This window comes from Ctenopharyngodon idella, chromosome 9 (assembly GCF_019924925.1).
Source record: "Ctenopharyngodon idella isolate HZGC_01 chromosome 9, HZGC01, whole genome shotgun sequence".
NCBI classification, from domain to species: Eukaryota; Metazoa; Chordata; class Actinopteri; order Cypriniformes; family Xenocyprididae; genus Ctenopharyngodon; species Ctenopharyngodon idella.
The window spans coordinates 3,311,278-3,337,530 of record NC_067228.1 but is presented as its reverse complement, the minus strand read 5'-3'; the positions used below and the strand labels follow the sequence as shown (position 1 = coordinate 3,337,530).

Sequence of the window (26,253 nt, the reverse complement as noted above, 5' to 3'; positions counted from 1 at the left end):
AAAAGGTTCAACTTTGAAGACACCTGGTGCCACACTCTAATCAGCTAATTAACTCAAAACACCTGCAAAGGCCTTTAAATGGTCTCTGTCTAGTTCTGTAGGCTACACAATCATGGGGAAGACTGCTGACTTGACAGTTGTCCAAAAGACGACCATTGACACCTTGCACAAGGAGGGCAAGACACAAAAGGTCATTGCAAAAGAGGCTGGCTGTTCACAGAGCTCTGTGTCCAAGCACATTAATAGAGAGGCGAAGGGAAGGAAAAGATGTGGTAGAAAAAAAGTGTACAAGCAATAGGGATAACCGCACCCTGGAGAGGATTGTGAAACAAAACCCATTCAAAAATGTGGGGGAGATTCACAAAGAGTGGACTGCAGCTGGAGTCAGTGCTTCAAGAACCACTACGCACAGACGTATGCAAGACATGGTTTTCAGTTGTCGTGTCAAGCCACTCTTGAACAACAGACAGCGTCAGAAGCGTCTCGCCTGGGCTAAAGACAAAAAGGACTGGACTGCTGCTGAGTGGTCCAAAGTTATGTTCTCTGATGAAAGTAAATTTTGCATTTCCTTTGGAAATCAAGGTCCCAGAGTCTGGAGGAAGAGAGGAGAGGCACACAATCCACATTGCTTGAGGTCCAGTGTAAAGTTTCCACAGTCAGTGATGGTTTGGGGTGCCATGTCATCTGCTGGTGTTGGTCCACTGTGTTTTCTGAGGTCCAAGGTCAACGTAGCCGTATACCAGGAAGTTTTAGAGCACTTCATGCTTCCTGCTGCTGACCAACTTTATGGAGATGCAGATTTCATTTTCCAACAGGACTTGGCACCTGCACACAGTGCCAAAGCTACCAGTACCTGGTTTAAGGACCATGGTATCCCTGTTCTTAATTGGCCAGCAAACTCACCTGACCTTAACCCCATAGAAAATCTATGGGGTATTGTGAAGAGGAAGATGCGATATGCCAGACCCAACAATGCAGAAGAGCTGAAGGCCACTATCAGAGCAACCTGGGCTCTTATAACACCTGAGCAGTGCCACAGACTGATCGACTCCATGCCACGCCGCATTGCTGCAGTAATTCAGGCAAAAGGAGCCCCAACTAAGTATTGAGTGCTGTACATGCTCATACTTTTCATGTTCATACTTTTCAGTTGGCCAAGATTTCTAAAAATACTTTCTTTGTATTGGTCATTAGTAATATTCTAATTTTCTGAGATACTGAATTTGGGATTTTCCTTAGTTGTCAGTTATAATCATCAAAATTAAAAGAAATAAACATTTGAAATATATCAGTCTGTGTGTAATGAATGAATATAATATACAAGTTTCACTTTTTGAATGGAATTAGTGAAATAAATCAACTTTTTGATGATATTCTAATTATATGACCAGCACCTGTATATATATATATAGGCCTATGCTGTTTTGTTCAGAATAGCCTATATATATATATATATACAGAGCTGGGTAGTAACGGATTACATGTAATCTGGATTACATAATCAGATTCCAAAAATCAAGTACTTGTAATTAGAGTAAACTACTTTTTAAAATACTCGTAATCAGACTACAGTTACTTTTTTATGAATTACATGATTACATATTATTTACACAATGGCAGTAAGTTGATCACAATTCATTTATTCTCCTAATTTTACATTTTTTTAACGTTTATATTTTTTTCATAATAAACCTGCCGCTTATATACGTTGGTGATTCTTCGAGTTTTTCCGGCGGTGAGGGGGAGGGGTGTGGAATCGTGCACAGAAATCAGCAACAACAAGAATATTTGTTTTTGTATCAATTTATGTTTTCAAAAAATCTGTTAAAGGATTGTTAGGCTGCATAAATTAGGTCAGCCGGAACCGGGAACACACTTCCTATAACACCAGATGTACTCAGAAGAAGAATGGCATCTACGCTAATATTAGTCTCTCTGTTTATCCCGAGGTTTACTGTAGTCAGCCGGATCCGGGCCGTATCCAGGTGAGATCGAGGACCTGCGCCTTGACACGACGACAACGCAGCCCTGAAGTGTCAGCAGAGATTGAGTCAACTAGATCATCGCCTGTGAAGGCCTCATCGACACGACAGCCAGTGGCACAGTTCCTCAACAAACCAACCATACCGGCGTGATGAATACGATCCTCAACTGGATGGAACTGGAATAAATACTTTGACTGTTGCGATCTCAATCGGACTTATGATAGCCACCTGAATCATAATCACGCACTATTTGCTGTTGGCCAGAGGAGAACTGGCCCTCCGGCTGAGCCTGGTTTCTGTTTTTTTTCTCTATTTTAACACCTGTTTGCCACCTGATGTCACCTGTTGGAGTTTGGGTTCCTTGCCGCCGTCGCCTTTGGCTTGCTTAGTTGTGGACACTTGACATTTGATATTCAACAGTGTTTTGATCTGCCTGCATTGACACCATTGTATGCGAACTGAACTGAGCTGGATGATGACATCACTGTTTACTCCAGTGCTGATATAAATAAATTAATTAATAAATATTGATTCTTACATCGAAATGAATCAATACTGAATTTACTTAAGATGGACAATGACACCATTTTCTTTAAGAGCTGCTGTGCAGCCAAAATTATATACCAATTATCAATGTAAAGCTGCTTTGACACAATCTGCATTGTAAAAAGCGCTATATAAATAAAGGTGACTTGACTTGACTTGACTTATGTTGCTGTTTTCTAAATGTACTTAATTTTAAGTAAATATGTTTTAAAATCATAAGATGTGATTTTGTTTTATTCAGTGTTACTATCAGAAAACACTAACAGTTACATTAGTGTATATATACATATATATATATATATACACACACACACACATATATGCTGTTTTGTGTGTGTGTGTGTGTGTGTGTGTGTGTGTATATATATATATAATATATTTTTAGATTACAATTTGTCTCAAGAAAATGAATGAAAATTTTGTTTTTTTATAGTGACATTAATTTTTTTATTTAAATAAGCATAAATTAAAAGTAGCTCAACAAATAGTACAATGGTGTATAAATAAAATCATTTATTCATAATTTTTATATAATATACTGTATATATATATATATATATATATATATACACACACACACACACACACACATATACACATACATACATACATATACACACAGAAAAATATAGCGTATATACGTATATATATGAAAAAACAGCATATATATATATATATATATATATATATATTAGTATAAATATAGGCCTATGCTGTTTTTTGTTCAGATTATATGCATCCGTGCACATTCTTATGTTGCTAACAATAAGATTCACCGCAACATATGGGACATTAAAAGCAAATGCTAAAAGACACTGAAAATCATGCAGACTCTAAAAGTAGACGTGTGACAAGTGACTCTGAGCTGCTTCCATGTTTGATGACATTCCAACAGCTGTGTGAGTCTCACACTGACACCTGCAGTTCCCTGTTCGGCTGTTGAGTCACTCACATCAGCGTGTGAAATACAGAGGGGTTTGTCTCCCCCAATTAAGACCTGAACTCCCCCACAGGAAGTCAAAACAAAAGGTTTGGGTGGTGGGAGTCTAGCCTTCGAAAAATGGCATTTTCCCAGCTGGCACTAAATTGATGCTCACAAACAGAAATGGGGTTCGTCTGAGGAGGTTACTATAGCAACAGTACACTTTCTGTTTGGATCAGTATCTAGAGTCCAGATCACCTCCATCATCATCGCTGTGAACTCCTCACGCAATTAAACTCCCTATTAAAGCTGAATCAAAACACTTCCACCCTGTCTCAATACAAACTCCAATGGTTAGGCTAATGAATTTTTAAGGACTTTTCAAACGTCTTGCTTTGAGGATCATTAGCCCTGTGCCACAATTTACGTACACTTCGTAAACTAATGTGGATATCAATTCCAGTCATTTGGTGAGAAATAATTGCAGTTTGTGATATTGGATGAGAACAAAACTTGAACTGAAACAGCAAAATCTCTATTTGCTCTCCATTCTCAATACTGTCTATGAGAAACAAAGGAGATATTATGGAGATTACATTAACAAACCTTTTAGAAATGAATCAAAGATGCAGAAACAATTCAATCTGACAGGAGATTTTGGGAAAAGAGCAGCAGGTCAGACACTTCTGTTGTTGATGTCGTTGTTATTTGCATTTCAATGCGGTCCATCCTCTTGTTTTTTTTCTCAGTGGAGCAGATGGGTTTTCAGCCCTCACTGAAATGCTGGGACAGATGTTTCAGTAAGACAAGCTATCCATTCTGCTTTTTCCTTCTATTTGTCTCTCTCTTTCTTTTTTAAGCCCTGTTGAAGCCGCACGCAGCCCAAGCTTGGAGATTAGCTTGAATTTGTCAGTAGGCCATATATGGATTAATGCAAACACCCACAAAGCAGCAGAGAAGCCCATTCAGTAAATTTGCATCATGATTATAACATATAGGTATCACGGGTTCACATAAAATAGGTCTGGTATAGTCATATGGAGTGGGAATATTGTAGAGGGCTTTTCAGGACCATGGACAGGTCACTGTATTGCAGCTGCGAAGAAGATTTCAGCTGATACATTACTGGTATATAACATTTATCCGTAATTATGGATACATTTTAAATGATGAAATGACTTACAAAACAACATTCAATGTGGCGAATTTTGAAAAGGATTTTCTATAGGTCATTTTTAGGCATAATTAGTCAAATTTTCATTTGGTGCCACAGTTGGCCAAATGTTTACTATCGTAAGAATTTCTTAAAAAAAAAAAAAAAAAAGGTACATTCCACTTGTTATATGAGAAACAATGACAGTACATTGAAATAATAATAATAATAATAATAATAATAATTTTAACCCAAAAAAGTCAAAGTAAAAACCTGTTATATTTGAAAAGACAATACAGGTCATTTTACAGTAAAAATATTGTAAAAAAATGTATGTTTGAATGCATATTTGTATACTTTTACAGAAAAATTAAGTATGTATTGCCTTTAAAATAAATGAAGAAAGGGGCATTACTATAATTCTCGGTGCAAACCACTGAAATCCACAGATGAATTTCTGTCAGTAATTTTCTGTTGGGTTTCATCTTGCACAATCTATAGTATTTTGGTTTTGGATAAAAATTGAGTATTATGGAAGCTTGTTTCCACCACTGAATAAAAATAAAAAAAGCAATTGCTACTTTTTATCTCACAATTCTAAAAATTGTTCTGGCGATTGCTAGTTTACATCTCTCAGTTCTTTTTCATTCTTTTTTTTATTCTCGTAATTGCGAGAAAGAGTCAGAACTGTGAGCTATTAACTTGCAATTCTGAGAAAAAGTCAGAATTGCGAGAAAAGGTCAGAACTACGAGATAAAAACTTGCAATTGTGAGAAAAAAGTCCGAATTGATATAAACTCGCAATTGCGTGAGAAAAAAAAGTCTGAATTTTGAGAAATAAACTCGCAATTGCGAGAGAAAAAAGTCAGAACTGTGAGATATTAACTCGTAATTGTGAGGAAAAAGTCAGAATTGTGAGAAAGGTCAGAATTGCGAGATATAAACTTGCAATTGCGAGAGAAAAAAAGTCAGAATTGTGAGATATTAACTCGCAATTGTGAGAAAAAGTCAGAATTGCGAAAAAAGGTCAGAATTGCAAGATATAAACTTGCAATTGTGAGGAAAAAAAGTCAGAATTGTGAGAAAAGGTCAGAATTACAAGATATAAACTTGCAATTGTGAGGAAAAAAAAGTCAGAATTGCAAGAAAAGGTCAGAATTACGAGATATAAACTTGCAATTGTGAGGAAAAAAGTCAGAATTGCGAGAAAAGGTCAGAATTACGAGATATAAACTTGCAATTGTGAGGGAAAAAAAGTCAGAATTGAGATAAAAACTCGCAATTGCGTGAGAAAAAAAGTCTGAATTGCGAGATAAAAAAAAAAAAAAAAAAAAAAATCGCAATAATATTTTACATTTTTTATTCCATGGCGAAAACAAGCTTCCAGAGTTTCGCAAGATGAACCTCGACAGAAAATCACTGACAGAAATTCCAACGTGGGAGTTCGCTAACCGTTGCTGTGGTTACGTCAACAGACCAACGCGATTTCTGTTCGCTATTTAGCGATTTCTTATATACATAGTGAAAAGGTAAGATCAAATGAAATGAGTGTCGTCTTGTATTTCTTAATAATAATTTGTCGTTGTGAAATCGCTGTCATATGCAATTTAAACACCAAAATGCTACTGACACAGCTTATGTTTGTTTGAAGTTATGTGTAGCCTAAAACGCGGTGTAATTCGCACTTTGCGTTTAACAAATCCATCCACGCCTCTTATACCCAGCTAACAGGGATGTTCTGGCAAGGTTTTCAAGGTTTGTTATGAACAAACGTTCTTCCAGTAACATTTATAGACGGTTTGTTCAAAGTTATATGGTCTTTATTATCGTTAGCAAAACGTTAGCACAAAAGCATTATTTATAAATCGTTAATGGTCAAGGAAGTTTTAGTTGGATGCTCGTCTAACATTTTTTTTTTAATGTAAGGCTATAGTTTCAGAATGTTCAGAACACCAAAAATGAACATTTCCATAATGTTTGCAAAATGATAAAAATGGAATGTTCGTGTTCTTTTAAAGTTCGAATAACCAATAAAAACGTTTTAAAACAGTATTCAGTGAATGTTCAGTGAACATTCAAAAATAAGGTTTTCATAACTTAACTGGAACGTTAGCAAAACGTTCTTAGAACACATTTTTGTTAGCTGGGTACTTTTTTGTCACACTTTGGGTGCTCAGAAAAACAGCCACGAATACAGGAATCATGAGCGCGCAAACTCAACCCCCTTTACGTATCGTCGACGAAATGAGCGCCGCTGAGCCTGCCCGTGCGCTGGGGTGAGTTTAGTTTCAGCCCGGGGCGGCGGAGCTCAGTTAAAGCCCCTAGAGGCGCATCACAACACAGTCTTCCATTCGCGTTCAGCACCACACAGGACTTTACCCGTCTGCGGACAGCGATGCTTCTCCATCCGAATCTCACCCGACTCTTCCTCATCACCGATTCCTGTCGGTGTCGGTTTCGAGGAGTTCAGCCAAGGTTCCGACACGCATGTGACTACAACCACCGTATGTGAGTTCACGCCTGCAAAAGCTCCCTGAAAGTGGAGAGATCGGACAAAGAGGTGCCGTTCAGATGCAGCGATAACTTTGAGGAGGTTCGCGTTTTTTGGAGGAGCAGCTGAAGATTGTTATAATCATGCCTGTACGGAGAGGTCATGTCGCTCCTCAGAATACCTTTCTTGGAATAATAATACGGAAATTCGAGGGACAGAGTAAGTATTACAAATCAAACATACTTGATTCTTTGTGTCCATATCATTTAGATGATAAAGGAAGTGTTATTAACATACACATTTATAGCTAACGTGTACAATATTTACATACAAACAAACCCTTTAATATACATTTAAGGAAAGTAAACAGTTGTTTGTTTTAAGCTTTGTTGAGTGCATTCACTGTCCAGTTTTGTGCATGCTCGATTATTCCTTTATATAAGGTTTTAAACACTAAAAATATAATAAATGGGATTATATGTGATATAGCATTTGATAAAGCTTCGGAGCATAAGTGTAACGGCAGGAAGCGAAACACAAAGGGTCTCCTTATCAACAGAGAGACTGGCAGATGACAGTCAGGAGACTTTCAGCATTGTGGCTTTCAGATGCATCTGTCAGATGACTGTGTTTATGTACAAAGCAGCTATACCATTGAAATGCATGAATGAGAACATACTCTCTCTGTGTGTTCAGATAAATGATGCTCCCAGTACTCTATATACTGAAGATTACTCACATACGCAGTGAAATCTAAACTGCTCAAGGATTTTTATGGCATCTAAGGTTTTTAAGCACTCATTATATAAGCTGTACAGATATCAAAAAGATCTCAGGTTAAATTTTATGATGCAATTAAACAGTAAAACTTATTAAAATACAATAAAACTAAAATAATATAAAATAGTATTAGTTTTTATTACATTGATAATAAAAATAAACAATACCGTCAAATCGATTATTCGTGATTAATCGCATCTAACATAAAAGTTTGTAAATATATAATATGTTTGTGTATATATGTATACATATACATATGTGTGTGTGTGTGTGTGTGTGTGTAAACTATGTATACACACATATACAAACCTTAGATGCGATTAATCACGATTAATCATGATTAATCGATTTGACAGCACTAAATACAGTATTAGTGCTGTTAATCATGATTAATCGCATCCAAAATAAAAGTTTGTGTTTATATAATGTGTGTACTGTGTATATTTATTATGTATATATAAATACACGCACATGCATGTATATATATTTATATATAAAATATATATATATATATATATATATATATATATATAATATATAAATGTAAACACATGTATACATGTAAATATTTCTTAAATAAATAAATACATGTATATGTGTGTACATAATAATTATACACAGTACACACACATATATTTTGTAAACAAACTTTTATTTTGGATGCGATTAATCACGATTAATCATTTGACCGCTCTAATTAAAATATAATAGAAGTAAAATATTTTAAAAAAGTTATTAATATTAAATAAGATATGAAACTATACAACTTAAGTTGTTTGTCAGTTTCAGTAATAGTAATGCTTTTAAAATGTTTTAGTCACTGTTTAGACCAGTGTTTCCCAACCTTTCTTGACTTATACTCGACTTAATGTGAACTCATATTATACTGGTTTCCATTTAGCATTATCGTAAATATTATAAACTATAGGTTTATTATTGCAATTATTCACTTATAAATTAAAAACAATGCTGCGGATGAAACACATATTCACTTGAGATTGTTTGTCTTTAATGAGTTTTGAGAGTTCTGGGTGCAGTAATGGATAAACTTTATCAGAGAAAGACCTAAGGATGAACTTATCTGTTTATCAAATCAAAATCCAATTCAATGAAAATAGAATTTTAATATTTTTCCAAGTAATCCCTGGAGATCCGAACAATGTCTCAAAATGTGAACTCATACTCATCTTAAATGTTTACCCAAGCCTAATTTCATGTGATGTTTGGTTGTTTGCAGATAAGAAGTTCATCATAGCCAATGCTCGGGTCCAGAACTGTGCTATTATTTACTGTAATGACGGATTCTGTGAGATGACGGGATTCTCACGGCCGGACGTCATGCAGAAACCTTGTACATGCGACTTCCTGCATGGGGAGCAAACCAAGAGACATGCGATTGCTCAGGTGGCTCAGGCTCTCCTGGGGTCAGAGGAACGGAAAGTGGAGATTACGTACCATCGCAAGGACGGTGAGTCCAACAGCATCCTTTCCTGTTGGGTCAGTGGTTTTGCTCTGTTCAAAAGAGAAAGAGAGATAAACAGAAAGAGTGGCTCTGTTCCAAAACCAAGTATCTACTGCTTGCACACTAAAGCCGGGTTCAGACTACACTATATTTTTGTCTGTTACGATAGTCACCTTCTCAGATTATGCGATTTTGACTCCTAAATTCTTGTCGTGTCGTGGGCAAGAAACAGGTCAGACTACACGCTGCTTCCTGACCAATCATCGTTTGCCGTCTTTGCCGAGAAGGCAGAACTAGTGACTGACTTTCGGAAACAAGAGCGTAAACAAACAATGGCTGTACTACCCTAATGCTATTTTCCAGTACTCACCAGGTTGCTGAAGCTCCTCAGCTATCGTTTGCCCGCACTTATCTTTTTTTCACTCTGTCGTGGTAGTCCCTCGAGGACAGGAGTATTGTTGTCATAGCTCCACGAACCTTTCCTCTGTTGCATAATTCCACCTAGCAGCACCATGTTTGAAAGGTGTGTATGCAAGAGCTTCTGTACTCCTACTGGTCAATGTCACAGATGTGACAGAACCCGTCGTGGAGGACTGAAAAAAATTAAACATGCTAGTCTGTTCTGTCTTGACTTTTGGGTTTACCATATTTGATGCTAAATTTAAACTTTGAACTCTCATTTTGGGTGAACAAAATACATATTGTCGAAATCTATGACATCACATATTTGTATTGCGATTAGTGCTGTCAAATCGATTAATTGCGATTAATCACATCTATATATATATATATATATATATATATACAACAGTTCTTTCTGGTTCTCGAATCTGATTGGCTGAGAGCTGTGCGATATTCTAGTGATAACAGCACTCCTACCTTTTCACTGTTTGTATCACTGCTTGAAGCGACTGTCATGGCGGCCAAGCAAATCCACCGTATGTTTTACAAATACTACACTTGTACCACGAACTGTAGTTTTTTAGGCGAGAATGTAGTTGTTTAGACCTGAAATATGTGACTCATATTTAATCATAGTGCCAATTTACAATTTGTTTGGACGTTTTTTGGAGATGCGAGCTCCAGGCCGTCAGGGGCCGTTTAGTGCTCGTGTACCCGCCGAGAACAGCTTCATCTCGGCCAGTGCTTCGGGGATTTGCCGCTGGCTCTTATAATGGTTGAACATGAGAAATAATTCATTTTGGGTACATAAAACAGATCAAAAAAAGTAGTTGTGCTCTCAGTTGGAAAAATTCTCTTTGCCTTCAGGTGCGTAGAACCAAAAACAATATACTTGAACAAAACAAAAAAAATAGCTAACCGCACACTGAATCCAAAAAAGACTGAAGTACATAAAACGGTACATAAAACAGGATTAAAATCTTTGGTTTTTAATCTATTACCTGTTCCACAGCAAATCGAATTGGGCTATGTTAAATTTAATAATTTAATATTAAGGCTATATTTAACTTATATCCTGAAGAGCTCTGCTTTTGTACGTTTGACTGAATTATACAATTGTGTTTATTTCCTATTGTCATTTATAACGGCTATTGTTGTTAATTTAAATATTGTTGTTCAATAACTATTATTTTATATAAATAATATGTTGTATTTGGTATTGAGAAAGGGTCCATTAGTGCGTAATATGGATTGAGTGAAAGTTACATTAATACACCATTAGATGGCGGCAAACTTTACGAGTGAATGAGTCAGTTGTAAGAGACTTTTAGATTGAAAGGGACTTTTGTAAACAAAGGACGTTGTTTTAGCACTGTATGTTATGGAAAATTTCCTTAGCTGTAAAAAGGACAAATACAAAGATTGCTTTCCTCAGCGGACATTTTTATAATGGATATAATATTATGGACATCAACCTGAAGAATGAATGTTATATCAGACACAGGTAATGCTCGCTCAGGTACTCTCTCTCTCTTTCGCTCTAATACTGTACAAAATACAATGAGTTTCAATGGAGGGACTCAACATTCCTTCGTTACTAGTTCTAAAGTGACGTTTTATTGGTCAAACTGTCAACTTGAGATTTGAATCCATGGCGGAAGGAAGTAGTTCTGTGCAAAAGAGGGTTTTAAAGACACTCCATTGTTATTTCTTAATTATTTACACACTCGTGCCGTTGAACTGTTGTATAAACGCAATATCACACTCGTAGCTGTGCGATATGGCTGTATATCAGCACACTGTGATTACCTACGGCACTCGGCCACCTACAAATCCAATAAAAATATTAATATGAACCACAGCCGTGCTGATATACAGCCATAACACACGGCTACTTGTGTGATATTGCTCATATATTAGGGCTGTCAAATCGATTAATCGCATCTAACATAAAAGTGTGTTTATATAATATGTGTGTGTATAAACAAACTTTTATGTTAGATGCGATTAATCGCGATTAATTGATTTGACAGCACTAATATATATGTGTGTGTGTGTGTGTGTGTGTGTATATATATACAGTATATATATATATATATATATATTTACAAACTTTTATGTTAGATGTGATTAATCACGATTAATCTATTTGACAGCACTAATTGCAATATATTGTGACACAATATATATATTGTACATAATACTCAAGTTTTAATACTTTACGGTATTGAAAATAATTCTATATATTTTCATAAGCAGTTTCGAATGACACCTTAAAATACAGTCTAGACAGGCAGCTCACCAGGTTTTGAAACAGAACTAGACATGCAAGTAGTGTGTTTCATTTTTCACATGCCCTCTCTCTCTTTTATCCTTTTGTTTTGTCTTTTATTTTTTCTTTCGCCCGTCTCTGCTACAATATCGTAAGCGCCTCATTTGGTGGGGAGGAAAGCTGATTTCAGCTGAAGTGTGCAGTGAAGCAGACTCACTAATGTGGGCATCCTTACACCCGCCTAGAGCTACTCAGTCAAATTCAGCCCTCAGCCTGTCCAATCCTTTCAAACACACAGGATTAAAGAAAAACACACGCCAGCGTCTGCTGCTAGAGCTCAGATCGGCTCTTATGCTAGCAGTGTTTGAACAGTTACTCAGGAAGATGCTTTGCTGATGAGCCTGATCCCAGTGTGCGCTAGATGAGCCATGAGGTCTCAGTTATGTTCCAGTGATGGAATATTTTATTTTTACTAGATATTCTGACATAAACTTGCTCCAATAACATAAAAATATTTTAATTAATGGGGGAATTAAAAAAATAAAAAATTAACAAGTTGTTCACTAATTAGATTTTTTTTTTTTTTTATGATTTGAAGTTTATACACAATAAAACAAGGAAAACAAATCTAGAGACCAGAATATCATAGAGTGGGCTGCTGGACTTTTTTGGCCACTTAACAACCACCCACAACACCCTATAGCTGTATTGTATGTTCTGTTTTGGTTTAGTTATATATAAAAGCATGTGTTTATTATTATAAGCACTTCCAAATAATTAAATAATTATTTAAATAATTAATAATTAAATAATACATAATTAAATAATTTTTTGTTTAAGACCCTTTTAATTGCAACAATGCATTAAATAATATATATATATATATATATATATATATATATAATTAAATAATAAAAATAAATTATAAATTATAAAAATAAATTATAAAAATTATAATTATAAAAATAAAAAATAAATTATAAATAAATAAATAAATAATTAAATAAAAATAATAATAATAATTAATTAAATATATAAAAAAATAATTAAATCAATAATTAAATAAATATAAATGTAAAATTAAAATGAATAAGTAATTTAAAAAAATAAATAAATAAAAAACTTACTATAAATATTACATTTGTTTACCTGCATGTCACATTTAACCAACATCAGAGAACCATGTGAATGTGTTGTTAAATTATTTAAATATTAACTTAAAATCTCAGGGGGACTTTAAGTAAATATTTTATGTCAAAGGGGTTCGACTGACAAAAACATAATTGATAATTGATAATGATTAAAATAAATCCCTATGGGCAAATATGCATCACTAAAATTTGACAATAGTAATACCAATAATTTATTGTAAATCTATGATCTGTGAACAAAAACATGTATTTGACTTGCCAATGATGCAGAAAAAATCCAAATGTTGGAGAAATGTACAGACTTTTTAATAGTGCAATCTGAGGAGCAAAAACAGACAGAAAATTAAATGTCATGTGGCTTAAAAACAGCATATTTTAGTTAAAGATCTTTTTAATTGCAACAATGCAAGGAAATTAATAGGTTGACATACTGGCAATGTACCATAGAGGGATACTGGCTGTAAGTATACATGGTAAACCATCTTTCTGAAGTAAGTTTCAACATTTTAAACAGATAACAGCACATCTCTGTAATAGTGAATTGGTATACCACTGATAGACAACTTATGGCATCTAGAAATTATTACATACTAGCTATGTACTGGGAGAAAGTCAATGGTTGTACCTGCTCAGATAGAAAACCGTTAACAATGAACTTCAGCTGGGGAATATATATATTAACACCATTGTTTAATGACTTGCCTTTGCAGTTTCAGCTGAGCACTGCAATTTAATAGCACCTGTAGGGCGATTCAAACAGCCATTTCCCCTGTACATAGATATTAATAAGCAGCGTTTTAGCTAGCATAAAAGTGGGACTGAAAAGCAGACTGAGGCTCATTAAGGAATCATTAGAGGTTCGGTTAAAGAGTGTTTTCAAGCTGAGAGTGAAATTCAACACCCTGTACACATGCACGGACTAACAATACATCACATCAGCTGGGTATCAGAGAGCAGTGCAGCTCACCTGAGACTCAAGCTTTTGCCAGGAACCTTGTGCTGGCTTTTCATCGAAAGATATGAATTATAAAGAAGGTGTAATTAAATTTGAGATAGATAAAGCACCTCGATGAAGACCTGTTTAGGAGAAGAAGCACCACCTCTAAAATGATGATCTGATAAGACTTTTGGTAATGTTTAATGTGTCAAATATGTTTATTATGTCAGGGAGAGGACAGAATATATATATATATATATATATTACCTGCATTCAGATTTAGCATTTTCCTTCAGGTCAGTCCTATGTTCATAATAAAAAATCTGTTTAAATGTCCGATGTTTTATCTTGTCCTTTTAACAGTTAAGGGGTTTTCCCGTGACTGACAGTCACTAGTCAAAGCATTTGTCATTTGCATCTTGTTCCGTGTTCACAACAATTCAGTCTTTTCAATGTAAAAGTCTTCGCTACTGACTGACACACTCATAAAGACAGTCTTTGGCGCCATCTAAAGGCGTGATAATGTAACTTCTGTTGCTGTTCACAGTCAGTGACTATTTTTTCCGGCGGAAGGAAGGCTTTTAGTGAAAGTTTACTTCATGAAAGTTGCATTGATACATATTTTTGGCTTTAATATTTGTATTGTGTGGTAACCATTTTATAAAAGCAATAAGGTACTCAAGGCTATAGTGCTGTATCGTGAATAAGTCACGGCTGAAAGGGTTAACAACGCCCTTCAGCCGTGACTTATTCATGATAAAGCACAGCCTCTCGTACCTTATATATATATATATATATATATGTACTGTATATAATGTCACAAAATATTACTATTTCAAACAAATGCTGTTCTTTTGAACTTTGTATTCATCAAAGAATCCTGAAGAAAATGTATCACGGTTTCCACAAAAATAATCTTCCAAAAAAAAAAACTGTTTTCAACATTGATAATAATCAGAAATCATAATATTAGAATGATTTCTGAAGGATCATGTGACACTGAAGACTGGAGTAATGATGCTGAAAATTCAGCTTTGATCACAAATTACATTTTAACATATATTCAAATAGAAAACAGTTATTTTAAAATGTAATAATATTTCACAATATCACAGTTTTTACTGTATTTTTGATCAAATAAATGCAGGCTCGGTGAGCAGAAGAGACTTCTTTTAAAAACACTTTACTATAATACAGTATAAAAAATTCAATAAAAATATGGTTTCTAAATAAATAACCATATGGTGATGACTTGTTTTGGATAATCCAGTACATACTTTGTGGCAGAAAATGGCAGAAAAAATGGCAGAAAATTCATCCCATTTGATCTTTTTCTCTTCTCTTCTTATTGTTACATAATGTGAAGCAAAAACAGCTTCACATTATGTAACACCAGTTCAAAACAAAAGGCTCAAAAAGCAAAAGTAATACAATAAAAAGGCAAAGTTCTGCATTAAAAACACCCTTTAATATCATAACGTCCATCCTTGATCTACTGTAGTACCCGATGAAAATGAGTTTTTCAGTAGTTTTGGTGTTGAGAAGCGGTTTCTAGTAAGGCCTCTGAACAGTTTTAACGAGGTTACATCCATTTGCAATCCCTTCCAAGTCACCTTGAAAGCAAATCAATGTGTGCGTGCAGCCAATGAAACCATCATCGCGATCACACCGCACAGCTGTCATGACCCCTGGTAAACAGAGTTTGTTTAGCACTTCCAGGGCGCGGTGTGGATGAAGAGGTTTGTGGGTAATGGGCTCTGATGTCACATCAGTGTTGTAGAGCATATGGAGATGTCAGCTCGTGTGCAGTCTTAATGGAGTCGTTACACCTGTGCACCCTGACACCTCACTCCCGGCTCATGATGGATTACAGCGCTCATGCAAAGCTGATGAGCCATCTAGTTGTTTATTTATTTCGATACACTTGCTCGTAGTGTCGTTCCTGAACAGAATCTGGTGCTTGAACTAGCTGTTTGTAATGAAGGTTTACTGATGAGACAGGGCCTAGTGTGTGTTATAAACGATGTTCATTTGATTTCCATTAGATATTCTGACATAATTAGCTCCAGTAGCATAATTATAGAAAGATTTTTTTGTTAGTTTAATTAGGGGAATAAAAATATTTAGTGAAAGTCAATTCCACAATGGGAAATAGCAATAAAAAATATTGTTTAATGAAAAATTATAATTTTTTCCACAAACTAGAATAATATTCATTGCTATTTATATGCTTGAGAAGAGAATAAAACAAGCAAAAAATCCAGAAACCAGTATATCAGAGTGTGTTGTCAATTATGTTCATATTATGGAAAATTATTGTCCATTAGATATTCTGACTTAAAATAGATCCAATAACATTAAAAAAAATCTTGTGAGAGTCAATTTTACAATGGAAAATAGTAATAAAAAGAAAAATAAATGTAAATATATATACTTTTTTTGTCAGCAACTTGATTAATGTTTCTTTAAAAGGGGTCCTATAATGCCCCTTTTTCAAGATGTAATATAAGTCTCAGGTGTCCCCAGAATGTGTCTGTGAAGTTTCAGCTCAAAATACCACACAGATTATTTATTATAGCTTGTCAAATTTGCCCCTATTTGGGTGTGAGCAAAAACACGCCGTTTTTATATGTGTCCCTTTAAATGCAAATGAGCTGCTGCTCCCGGCCCCCTTTCCAGAAGAGGGCGTGGCTTTAACAGCTTGCGCTTCGGTTGCTCAACAACAACAAAGCTGGAGAATCTCACGCAGCCAAAATGAGGATTGTCAGTAATGGTGTTCAGCCTTACATTGTTCAAACCGGAGTCGACACTGATGGAGAGACTCAGGAAGAAGTTACAACTTTTAGAATGAAACTGGACGTTTCTGAATGGTTAGTGGATAAATTTATGTAGTTGCTGTGGAGTTGATTCAACTCATCCACTAGCATGTGCCGTCATGTTAATCTTTTGTGCAAATCCAGCGTTGAATTGACCCTCGTTTGTGAAGCAGTCCGGCGTAAAATGACGGCATGGTAACAACACTCTACTACAACAACTCTTCCTCTTCTCTAAAGCAGCCCAACATGGCCTCACCTCCTTTGTTGCGTGTTCTCGGGGGCGGGGTTTATGTAAATTTTAGGGTTAGTGATGTCACCAACCCGGAAAGAAGCTCGTTGTAGTCCTTAAAAAGTGATTTCTGTAAAAGAAAATATCTCCCTTTACATTGAACTTTGAGTGTTGTAACTTGGCAGATGTTGTTTATGCTCAAACTGCAACATTACACACTAACTAAAGTTAAAAAAGTGAAATCATAAGCAACCACCCCTTTAATGATTTGCAATTTATACACTTGGGAAGTGTCTAACATATAATATATTGCCGAATTTGCCGACTGTACTATCAAGTTTATCCTGACTATAGAGGTAAGAATGAAACGCTCTCTTCTTCACTCCAATTGTCGCATTTTCTGTCGCTGTTTGACGTTTTCCCCCTCAAACTTTGAAACACTCAAACACTTTATACATTCTGCTGTGTTTCTGTGACTGTCCAAAGCATGTGAATATGAGGCACGCTATTGGTTATCAGTTGCTAAGCATCCTAGTCATAACATTCTAACACTGCATCATATCACACTGTACACGTTTGGCACCGCAAAAGCGCTACTAAACCCGGTAAAAAGTGGTGCTAACCACTCTTCTAAATTATAAAGTGTGAAATGTTCCTTTACCTGGGGTTAAAAGTGGAGTTTAAAACAACAATAACCCCTAGAGTTGTAAAAGCTTTTTTTGACAACTTAGCAACCATCCAGAACACCCTAGCAACACCCTAGAAACCCTAGTGAAATTTGCATAAGCAAGCACCACCATATTTTTATAAATACTTCTTTTTATAAATAATTCTGTAATTAAATCATATAAATGTCAAATTAAAATTTGCATATTATTACAAATATTGAATGCTGTCAATAATCATCCATTTTTATGTCATTATAATATAAGCAGTATTTTCTCCTTTCTAAGACAGCATTACATGCATCTCTCACAGAGGATGGGATCTCATAATGCATTGCAACAAGCTGCATGACAAAATCCAAGAAGGTGGACAAAACAAGACATGCTGATTAAAAAAGAAAAAACTGCTATTTTACCCAATATTTCTGTGCACTAAATGTTTTTATGCTTATGAGAGTATCACATCCTTAGCTAATGCCAACATCTACTGACGGTTCATGTGAGAATCACCATTTCTATTCTGTTTCTGCCTATGTAGAGCGAAAATTAAAATACTTTTAAATTATCATGCTGCTTTAGCGGATGCTGGCTAAGGCAGTTGGCAGCTCACTAGGCTTTCGAACACATCTGGAGATGCCCGAGAGAGAAGGAGATTGAATTTATGATAATCTTGGGCCTAATGGCCTCACCGTCACATTCTGACATGGAAATGAGATCTGTGTGTGTCTGAAGGCTGTATTGAGAGCATTCAGGATCCATACGAGTCAGTTCAGCACTCGCACAGTTAGACGGAGCTCAAATACATGACAGATGAGTCTCTGGCCTTCACTTAACCTTAAAAAAGAAAATATAATTTGATTCAATAAAGAAGCATCATCTCTGCCAATTACAATACTTTTAATAAATTAAAAGTTTATGTGACTTAAGAGGATAAATGGATAAACTTTGCCCATTTAACATTAAATAGTCACTATTATCATTAAATGGACTTAAACTGCACATGATCAGACTGTTTTTGTTTTCCAACAAAAATTTATACGAGCACGATCAAACATTTAACAACTTTTATAGTTTACATTTATATAAAACACCACAAACCACTACTAGCATTTAATAAATGTCATACGTTTCATCATTTCTTGAAGTGAAATAAGTCCAGATGATGCCTCTTTTCTCTGTCATACTCTGCTCTCTGTCCGAGACACAATAGTTTCTATGCTATCCTATTTGCTATTTTTTCAAACGGAAGTCACCAGCACACAAGCACTATTGCGCAACATGTCAGAGCACATTTACTAACCACTGGCCCTCTGCAGTATTTTTTATAAAAAAAATATATTTTAGTCCCTATGACAATGTCATTGCTTGCATTTTTGTGACAGACAGCACAGGTCATCGTGTCACTCGCAGCGGCAAATACGAGATGAGCCCGTCTGCGTCTCTCTGTGAAACTGCACCTGTCATAAAAATGCGAAGGCACATCCTCGCCATTTAGTTCCTCGTAGTTTTGTGCTTGTGTAATAATATGAGGAATATTACACATGTAGTTCTGGAGGAAATTAACCTAGGTTTGCTAGATGAAGTTGGTATGATTGCAACCGATGATTTCTTCAGTAGGTGTTTGGTATGTGTTTGATTTGAATCATGCATGTTACTGACTAACATTCTTCAACACAAACCACCTAAAGTTGCAGTTCCTAATAAAGTAAATGTTTTATTTAATTTCCAAACTTATTTTACTTGCATGTGTCACTTGGTGAGTGTTAATTAAGGATGCTGTGTGTAGTATATTAAGACTAAACTTTCAACCACTGACATACGTGTACGTAGCAATAAAAAATTACAAATTAGATCTATTTAATAACTTAATTGTTTCTTCTATATATCAGTGAGATTAACTGGAGAGCAAATGGAGAAATTTTTAAAGTATATACTGTACAGTATATGAGTGGTAAGATATATATTTCATTCTCAAGTCCCAATTAAAAATATAGCTGTGAGAAGCAATTATCGGGGTTCAAGCGCTTTAAGGCCTTTAAGCACATGTGTAAAAAGGTATTATGTTTTATTTAGCAAGCCTGTAACCATCTCGATCATAGATGGAAAAGACCATTTACAGCCAATACAGGCAGTTTACCATAGCTTTTTAACAGTTATCGAGGTTGAGCTAAAAACTTAGGACTAGTTCGGCAAAGTTGGTTTCCGAAATAATCTCCAATATTTAAAGAACGATTCAATGTATGGTATGAATGTCGTGGGCATGTGTGAAAAATCATGCGATACATGATACTTTATGCACGTGAAAAATGTGGCCGATTTATTTCGAATTTCTCTCAGGCCTCTAGGGCCGTGAGTCAAACAGGCCCAGCAAGTTTCATTCCAGTCGGCCTCCGTTAACCTTGTCTGATAACTGCTCAAATTTAATTGGCCGATGGCAGACATGTTTTTTGAGATGCATCAATGTCCTCATAGACAATCATGGCACCTCAGACAAAGACACTGCATGCCAATTTTCAAGTCTATCGGACTGACGGTGAAGTAGTTATAGCCATTTTCATGCTTTTTTCCTGTTATAGCACCACCAAGTGGCCAGTCACCACGTCCTTTTTCACGCAACCACAGAATGAGCTCTTACATAAGTGTGCTGAGTTTGGTGAAAATATCTCATTCCATTCACGAGTTATAGCCATTTTAGTAAAAGTGGCTCCACCCACTTCAAACATTTTGGTGGCCCTTAGAGACCGTGAATCGAAATTTCAACTTTTTTTTGATAACTATTGACAATCAGACTATAGAGAATCTTGCTGCACTGGTTTGGTTCCGATCGGGACAAAAACCTAGGACTAGTTTGCAAAAATAGGTTTTTCAAAAAATCCAAAAAACCTGAAAATTTCGCCAACGAGCGAATCTGAGTCAAGGATTTCAGCGATATAAGACACTTGAGTCTACGCCTAATGGTTTAGGAGCTATAAGCGATTTCTCAAAAATATCTCACACTTAATGCATTAGCTAACATGAACTAACAATGCATTTATTAATCTTGTTAATAAAGATAGTAAAAATTGAATTGTTCATGTTAGTTCACAGTGCATTAACTAATGTTAACAGATACAACTTTTGAAAATGTGTTAATAAATGTTGAAATAACCATTGACTTAGATTAATAAATGCCGTAGAAGTATTGTTCATTGTGAAACTAGTGAAACCTTTTTGTAAAGTGTTACCAAATTATAATGAAAGAGCTATAAAACTTTCCTCTGGGCACGGACAGGTCTCCATACACTTCTTCCAAACAAACACTTGTGCCGTGCATATGTCGGAAAGGTTGCATTTCACCATCCGTTATTGTGTCTTTATCATGAGTTTGCTCCACCGTGAACATGTCAAAGCATGTGTTTGTTGCATCTGTCAGTATCTGCTCACGTAAAGTCACGCGTCCTTTAAAGGAAAACAGTTGACACCGATCGAGCGTGCCGGAGCTAAAGAGATAATGAGACATTCACCGCTCCACCTGTGCACAGAAACGCCGCAGGATCTGAGCCATGTGGCGGGCGAGGGTGTTGGGTTTCACTCGCTCCATCCCCTCCGTGAAGGGCCGGCCCGAGGGCTTTATCCTCGTCTTTCTTCCCTCCATGCACAGCTGAAGGCTGGTGGATGGAGGGCTCTGAAGGTACAGTGTAACAGCAGGTGTAGGATGGTTGCTCCTGAAAGGGCAGCATGCATTATTAAAGGGCCGCCACCTCTTTGGTTACTCTTGCATCTGTTGTGAAATAGTGACGTGTGTTTGGCTGGGTCGGATGCATGCATGTCTGGCAGAGAGAGTGACAGCGGTCGGCCAATCAAAATAAAGATCATTCAAAACATATCAAGTTTATTTTGAGATCAGGTGTCGTCAGTACATTGTTCATTGTACATTGAACAGTACATTGTTCTGCAAAACTATGACTGCATTTGTATACACAGTTTGGGTTGTTTTAACCCAGCGGTTGGGTTAAATGTTTGTCCAACGTGCTGGGTAGTTTTATTTAACTCAACTATTGTTTAAAAATTACTATATGTCTGGCTTAAAATTAACCCAAAATAGGTTGGAAATTAAAAATCAGACACAAAATTACTAGAGGCAACAACAATAATCAAAAGGTGAACATTTATTAATTATTATTCATTAAACTTATTAATAAATGTTAATTTCCAACATATTTTGGGTTCATTTTAAGCAAGCAATACAGTTATTTTTAAACAATAGTTGAGTTAAATAAAACTACCCAGCAGGTTTGGCAAACATTTAACCCAACCACTGGGTCAAAACAACCCAATTGCTGGGTTTGTCCATTTTCAACCCAACATTTTTTAGAGTGTAGAATATCATAAATTAAATTCACATAAGTTTTCCAAGTCTTCTGAAGTCATATGATAAATCTGTGTGATATTCACTCATAATTGTCCCATCTGCCAGACTTAAATTCAAAAGGAAGGTTTTTAACATATATTTTATATGATATTTTTTTATAAAGAAAATGTTTGTTTTTAAAAAAAAAAAAAAAAATATATATATATATATATATATATATATATATATATTATTATTATTTTTTATTTAAATAAGCATAAAAGAAGAAAATATGACTATGGTGCACTAAATAAAATATAATTATTTTCTGCATTAAAAGTAAAGAATGTTTTTTTTTTTTTTTTTTTTTTCCCAGCATTGTGGTAGAATAGTTCACCCAAAAATGACAAAGATGACTATCCCTTTAAATCTAATTTGTGCTTCTTGTGTTTAAAAAATTCACCTTTATACAAGTCAGACCAATGCTATAAGTTCATGAAAGAAAGAATACGGGGTTGAAGTGAGTAAAGGATGATAAAAATCAATTCAGTTGAAATTAAAATTTCAATTTAAAATAAATTTTTGGGTCAACTATTTCTTTAAGAGGCCATATTTTGCACATTTACAAAGTTTTGATTTTGTTTTTGGGTCTACTAGAATAGGTTTTAATGCTTGAATGTTAAAAAACACATAATTTTTCCCATAACTGGCAGTTTCAACACACTACTAACTAACTCAACCAGGCCCCGCCCCTTTATTTTGCATATGCCTTGGGCGGAAATTATTTAAATTAGGAATATTACGACGTGTTCATTCCTGGAAGAAACTCAAGACTACAATGGAGGCGTTTCACGGAGTGACTTTGTAAATTTGCAGACCGTTTTCATGCTCAAACAGCAACATTACACATTAAAGAAAGGTGAAAATGTAAAAAAGTATAATAGATCCTCATTACATTCTCAGCTCAGATATATTGCATTTAGGCATCAACCCTTTCTCAGATGCTTCTGTATATACAATAAAAATAGAAACAAATGAGTCAATTGTTGAAACACAGTAAAAGTATAGATGATGATGATTTGATGAGAAATGTTTGAGTTCATATTGAGATCACAGACCTCTCTCTTGGCAAACACTCTCCATGCACGGCTGTCAAGGAGAAACAACAGAGATCTTCTCTGATCTCTTCTGTTTAAGATCACACACGTTCTATTTAGCAGATATAACCAGCACCCCGACCAACACTTCAGCACCAGATGGGCAGTGCATTATAAGGGGCAAATGTCTGTCCAATACATCAGGACCACTTCTAATGAAACATATCTGCTCAGCTAAGGGAAGCCTTTTTGAAAGCCATCCAGAGGCAACCTAAACCATCTGTTCCTCTGCCGCTGCCAGCATCGCCTACTGCTCCTTCTGTTCTCGACCCTCTCGACTGTAATACAGCGAGATCTAATCTGGCCCGCACATATGAAAGGAAATGAGAATGAAAGGGAGATCACGGTGATTCCAATATGAAATCCTTGTGTAGAAGAAAATATTTCAGAGCAATGACTGTTTCTTGGGAATTCCTCATCATTGCATTACTATTTAAAGGTGAAGACGACCATTTAGTTGACTGGAACCTTGCTGACCAATTAGTCAATGACTTACCTGGTAACGGTTTTGTATGAAGACACCTCCTAAAGTTTCAGACTGCCTTCCAAGACCTCATATCATTACGTGTAATGATCTGGAACAAAAAGTGAGCTTAACTAAACAACTACTGAAAGTGATTTTCCAGTCATTATTTACTCATCCTCATGTCGTCCCAAATGCACGCTGTTATTTGTTCCCTGAAAACTCTATGGAAAATTTGACGAATTTTTTCCATACAATGACATTTCATAGTTAAGAAGTCACGCACATGAAATGTGAGGGAAAAGAAATCAAGATATCATTTGTTTCCACAACTTATTAATTCCCTTGTTCCCTCATTTAGGTAAATCATGGCCACATTGTAATATTGTAATTCATTCCCTCATTTTAGTAATAGCGTAGCCACGATTTAACTAAATTAAAAAGAGGGAACTAATTTATTTATTTGGTATTATTTGTGAAATGTACAAGCAATTTCTAAGTGAAAACAGCTTCAAAAGAAAATTGTAAACACCATTTTTTTTTCAGTGTACAACATGGCCACGATTTACCTAAACAAAGGAATGAATTAGTACAATGATTTACGTAAATGAGGGAATTAATTAAAAGGGACTTATAATGCCCCTTTTACAAGATGTAATATAAGTCTCTGGTGTCCCCAGAATGTGTCTGTGAAGTTTCAGCTCAAAATACCCCACAGATCATTTATTATACCATGTTGTAAATGCCTATTTTTGAGTAGAAGGAAAAACATGCTGTTTTCCTGCATGTATCTTTAAATGCAAATGAGCTGCTGCTCCCCGCCCCCCTATCCGGAAGAGGGAGGAGCCTATAGCATCCTGTGAGTATTAAACTAAGTTCTCTTTCACGTCTTATTGCGCTTAAACTGTCAAATACACTTCTGCCTACATCACGCGTGACCTTTCACGTGATTACGTAATGCGTGGCACATCGCAGAGCAGTGCAAGATGAGCATTTGTGGTTAAAAAGTATGTACTTTTTTTTTTTTTTAGAAAATGAAGATGATCGTTTTGCTAGATTCCTCGTCTGGAAAATGAAGATGATCATTTTGCTTATTCCTCATCTGGGATTGTGTAGAGCCCTTTGAAACTGCACTGAAACTGACATTTGGACCTTTAACCAGTATTGCAACGATGCTAAAATAACACTGCTTCGTAAATGTGATATACAAACACTGGACTCAGATGAGTCTTGGTTCCTTCATACCGCCGTCTTCTGCCTTCTAAGACAGCGTTTTTCAGGTTTCAACACATTCATAGACATTCACAGCTCTCATTCGGTCTTACGGGTGTTTTCTCATGATATAACCCAATGGATCATGCTGCTCCAAGACACAGATGAGGAATAGAATATGACAAATGCCTTTCGGCCATTTGAAAACATGACAGCGGGGAAAAACATCACTGGTGGTTCAGCAAAATTCTGCACGAATGTAATAGCCAATCAGTTTTGCTCATCGAGTGGGCGTGAGGCAGTCATCGGTCTGGAGGACAACTTCAGGCAGAGCTGATTAGAAATGAAAGTAGGCCATGTCGTCTGGCTTGCAGCAGCCCCAGTAAGACCAGAGCAAGCCACATGGCCAGCAGACAGCAAACAAAGGGTTAGTTACCCTCCATCCCCTCCTCCATCGCTCGTCTCTGATTGGTGGATTCCCAGACCAGTTGTGCATTAACTACAGCAAAACAGCCCTGCAACACCACCGCTGTCACAGCGCATTAGACGGATACGCTGGGCAAAGAGGAATTTTCTATGGTTTTCTCATGGCCATTGAGCTTTTCTCTGCACTATTATCCAAACATGAAGAATCATTTGATCACAGTGGAGAAGATCGATTCTACTGTATGTTCATGACATGAAGCCACGTCAGTGTATGAAAACATGTCAGAGTCACATTTCAACTAATATACCCATATATGGTTCAGAGATTTTTTGGAAAGAAATTAATACTTTTATTGAGCAAGAAAGCATTAAATTAATCAAAAGTCACAGTTAAAACATTTGTAATTTTACAAAAGATTCAATTTCAAATAAATGCTGTTGTTTTGAACTTTCTATTCATTAAAGAATCCTGAAAAAAATCAGTTTCCACAAAAATATGAAGCTGTTTTCTATGGAAGCTTGTTTCCGCCATGAAATAAAACATAAAAAAGGTTACTTTATAACTCGCAATTCTGACTTTAAATCTTGCAATTCTGACTTTATATCTTACAATTCTGACTTTATCATGCAATTCTGACTATAACTCGCAATTCTGACTTTTTTCTCGCAATTGCAAGTTTATATCTGACAGTTATTACAATTGCAAGTTATAAAGTCAGAATTGCGAGTTATAGTCAGAATTGCATGATAAAGTCAGAATTGTAAGATATAAAGTCAGAATTGCGTGATATAAGGTCGCAATTGCGAGTTATAAAGTCAGAATTGCGAGTTTTAAAGTCAGAATTCTGTGATAT

The 26,253-nt window shown here is 35.7% G+C and overlaps 1 protein-coding gene across 1 annotated transcript in view; it reads left to right on the top strand.

The window, feature by feature from the left end:
• Positions 1-6,853: 6,853 nt before the first annotated feature.
• The window catches only part of LOC127518531 (potassium voltage-gated channel subfamily H member 7-like), a 107,997-nt gene continuing 88,597 nt past the window's right edge, over positions 6,854-26,253 (top strand). The window contains exons 1-2 of the mRNA XM_051905328.1: positions 6,854-7,316; positions 9,115-9,345. Of these exons, the coding sequence (XP_051761288.1) occupies positions 7,241-7,316; positions 9,115-9,345 (307 nt within the window). The 5' untranslated portion in view covers positions 6,854-7,240. The remainder of the gene's footprint in view (positions 7,317-9,114; positions 9,346-26,253) is intronic.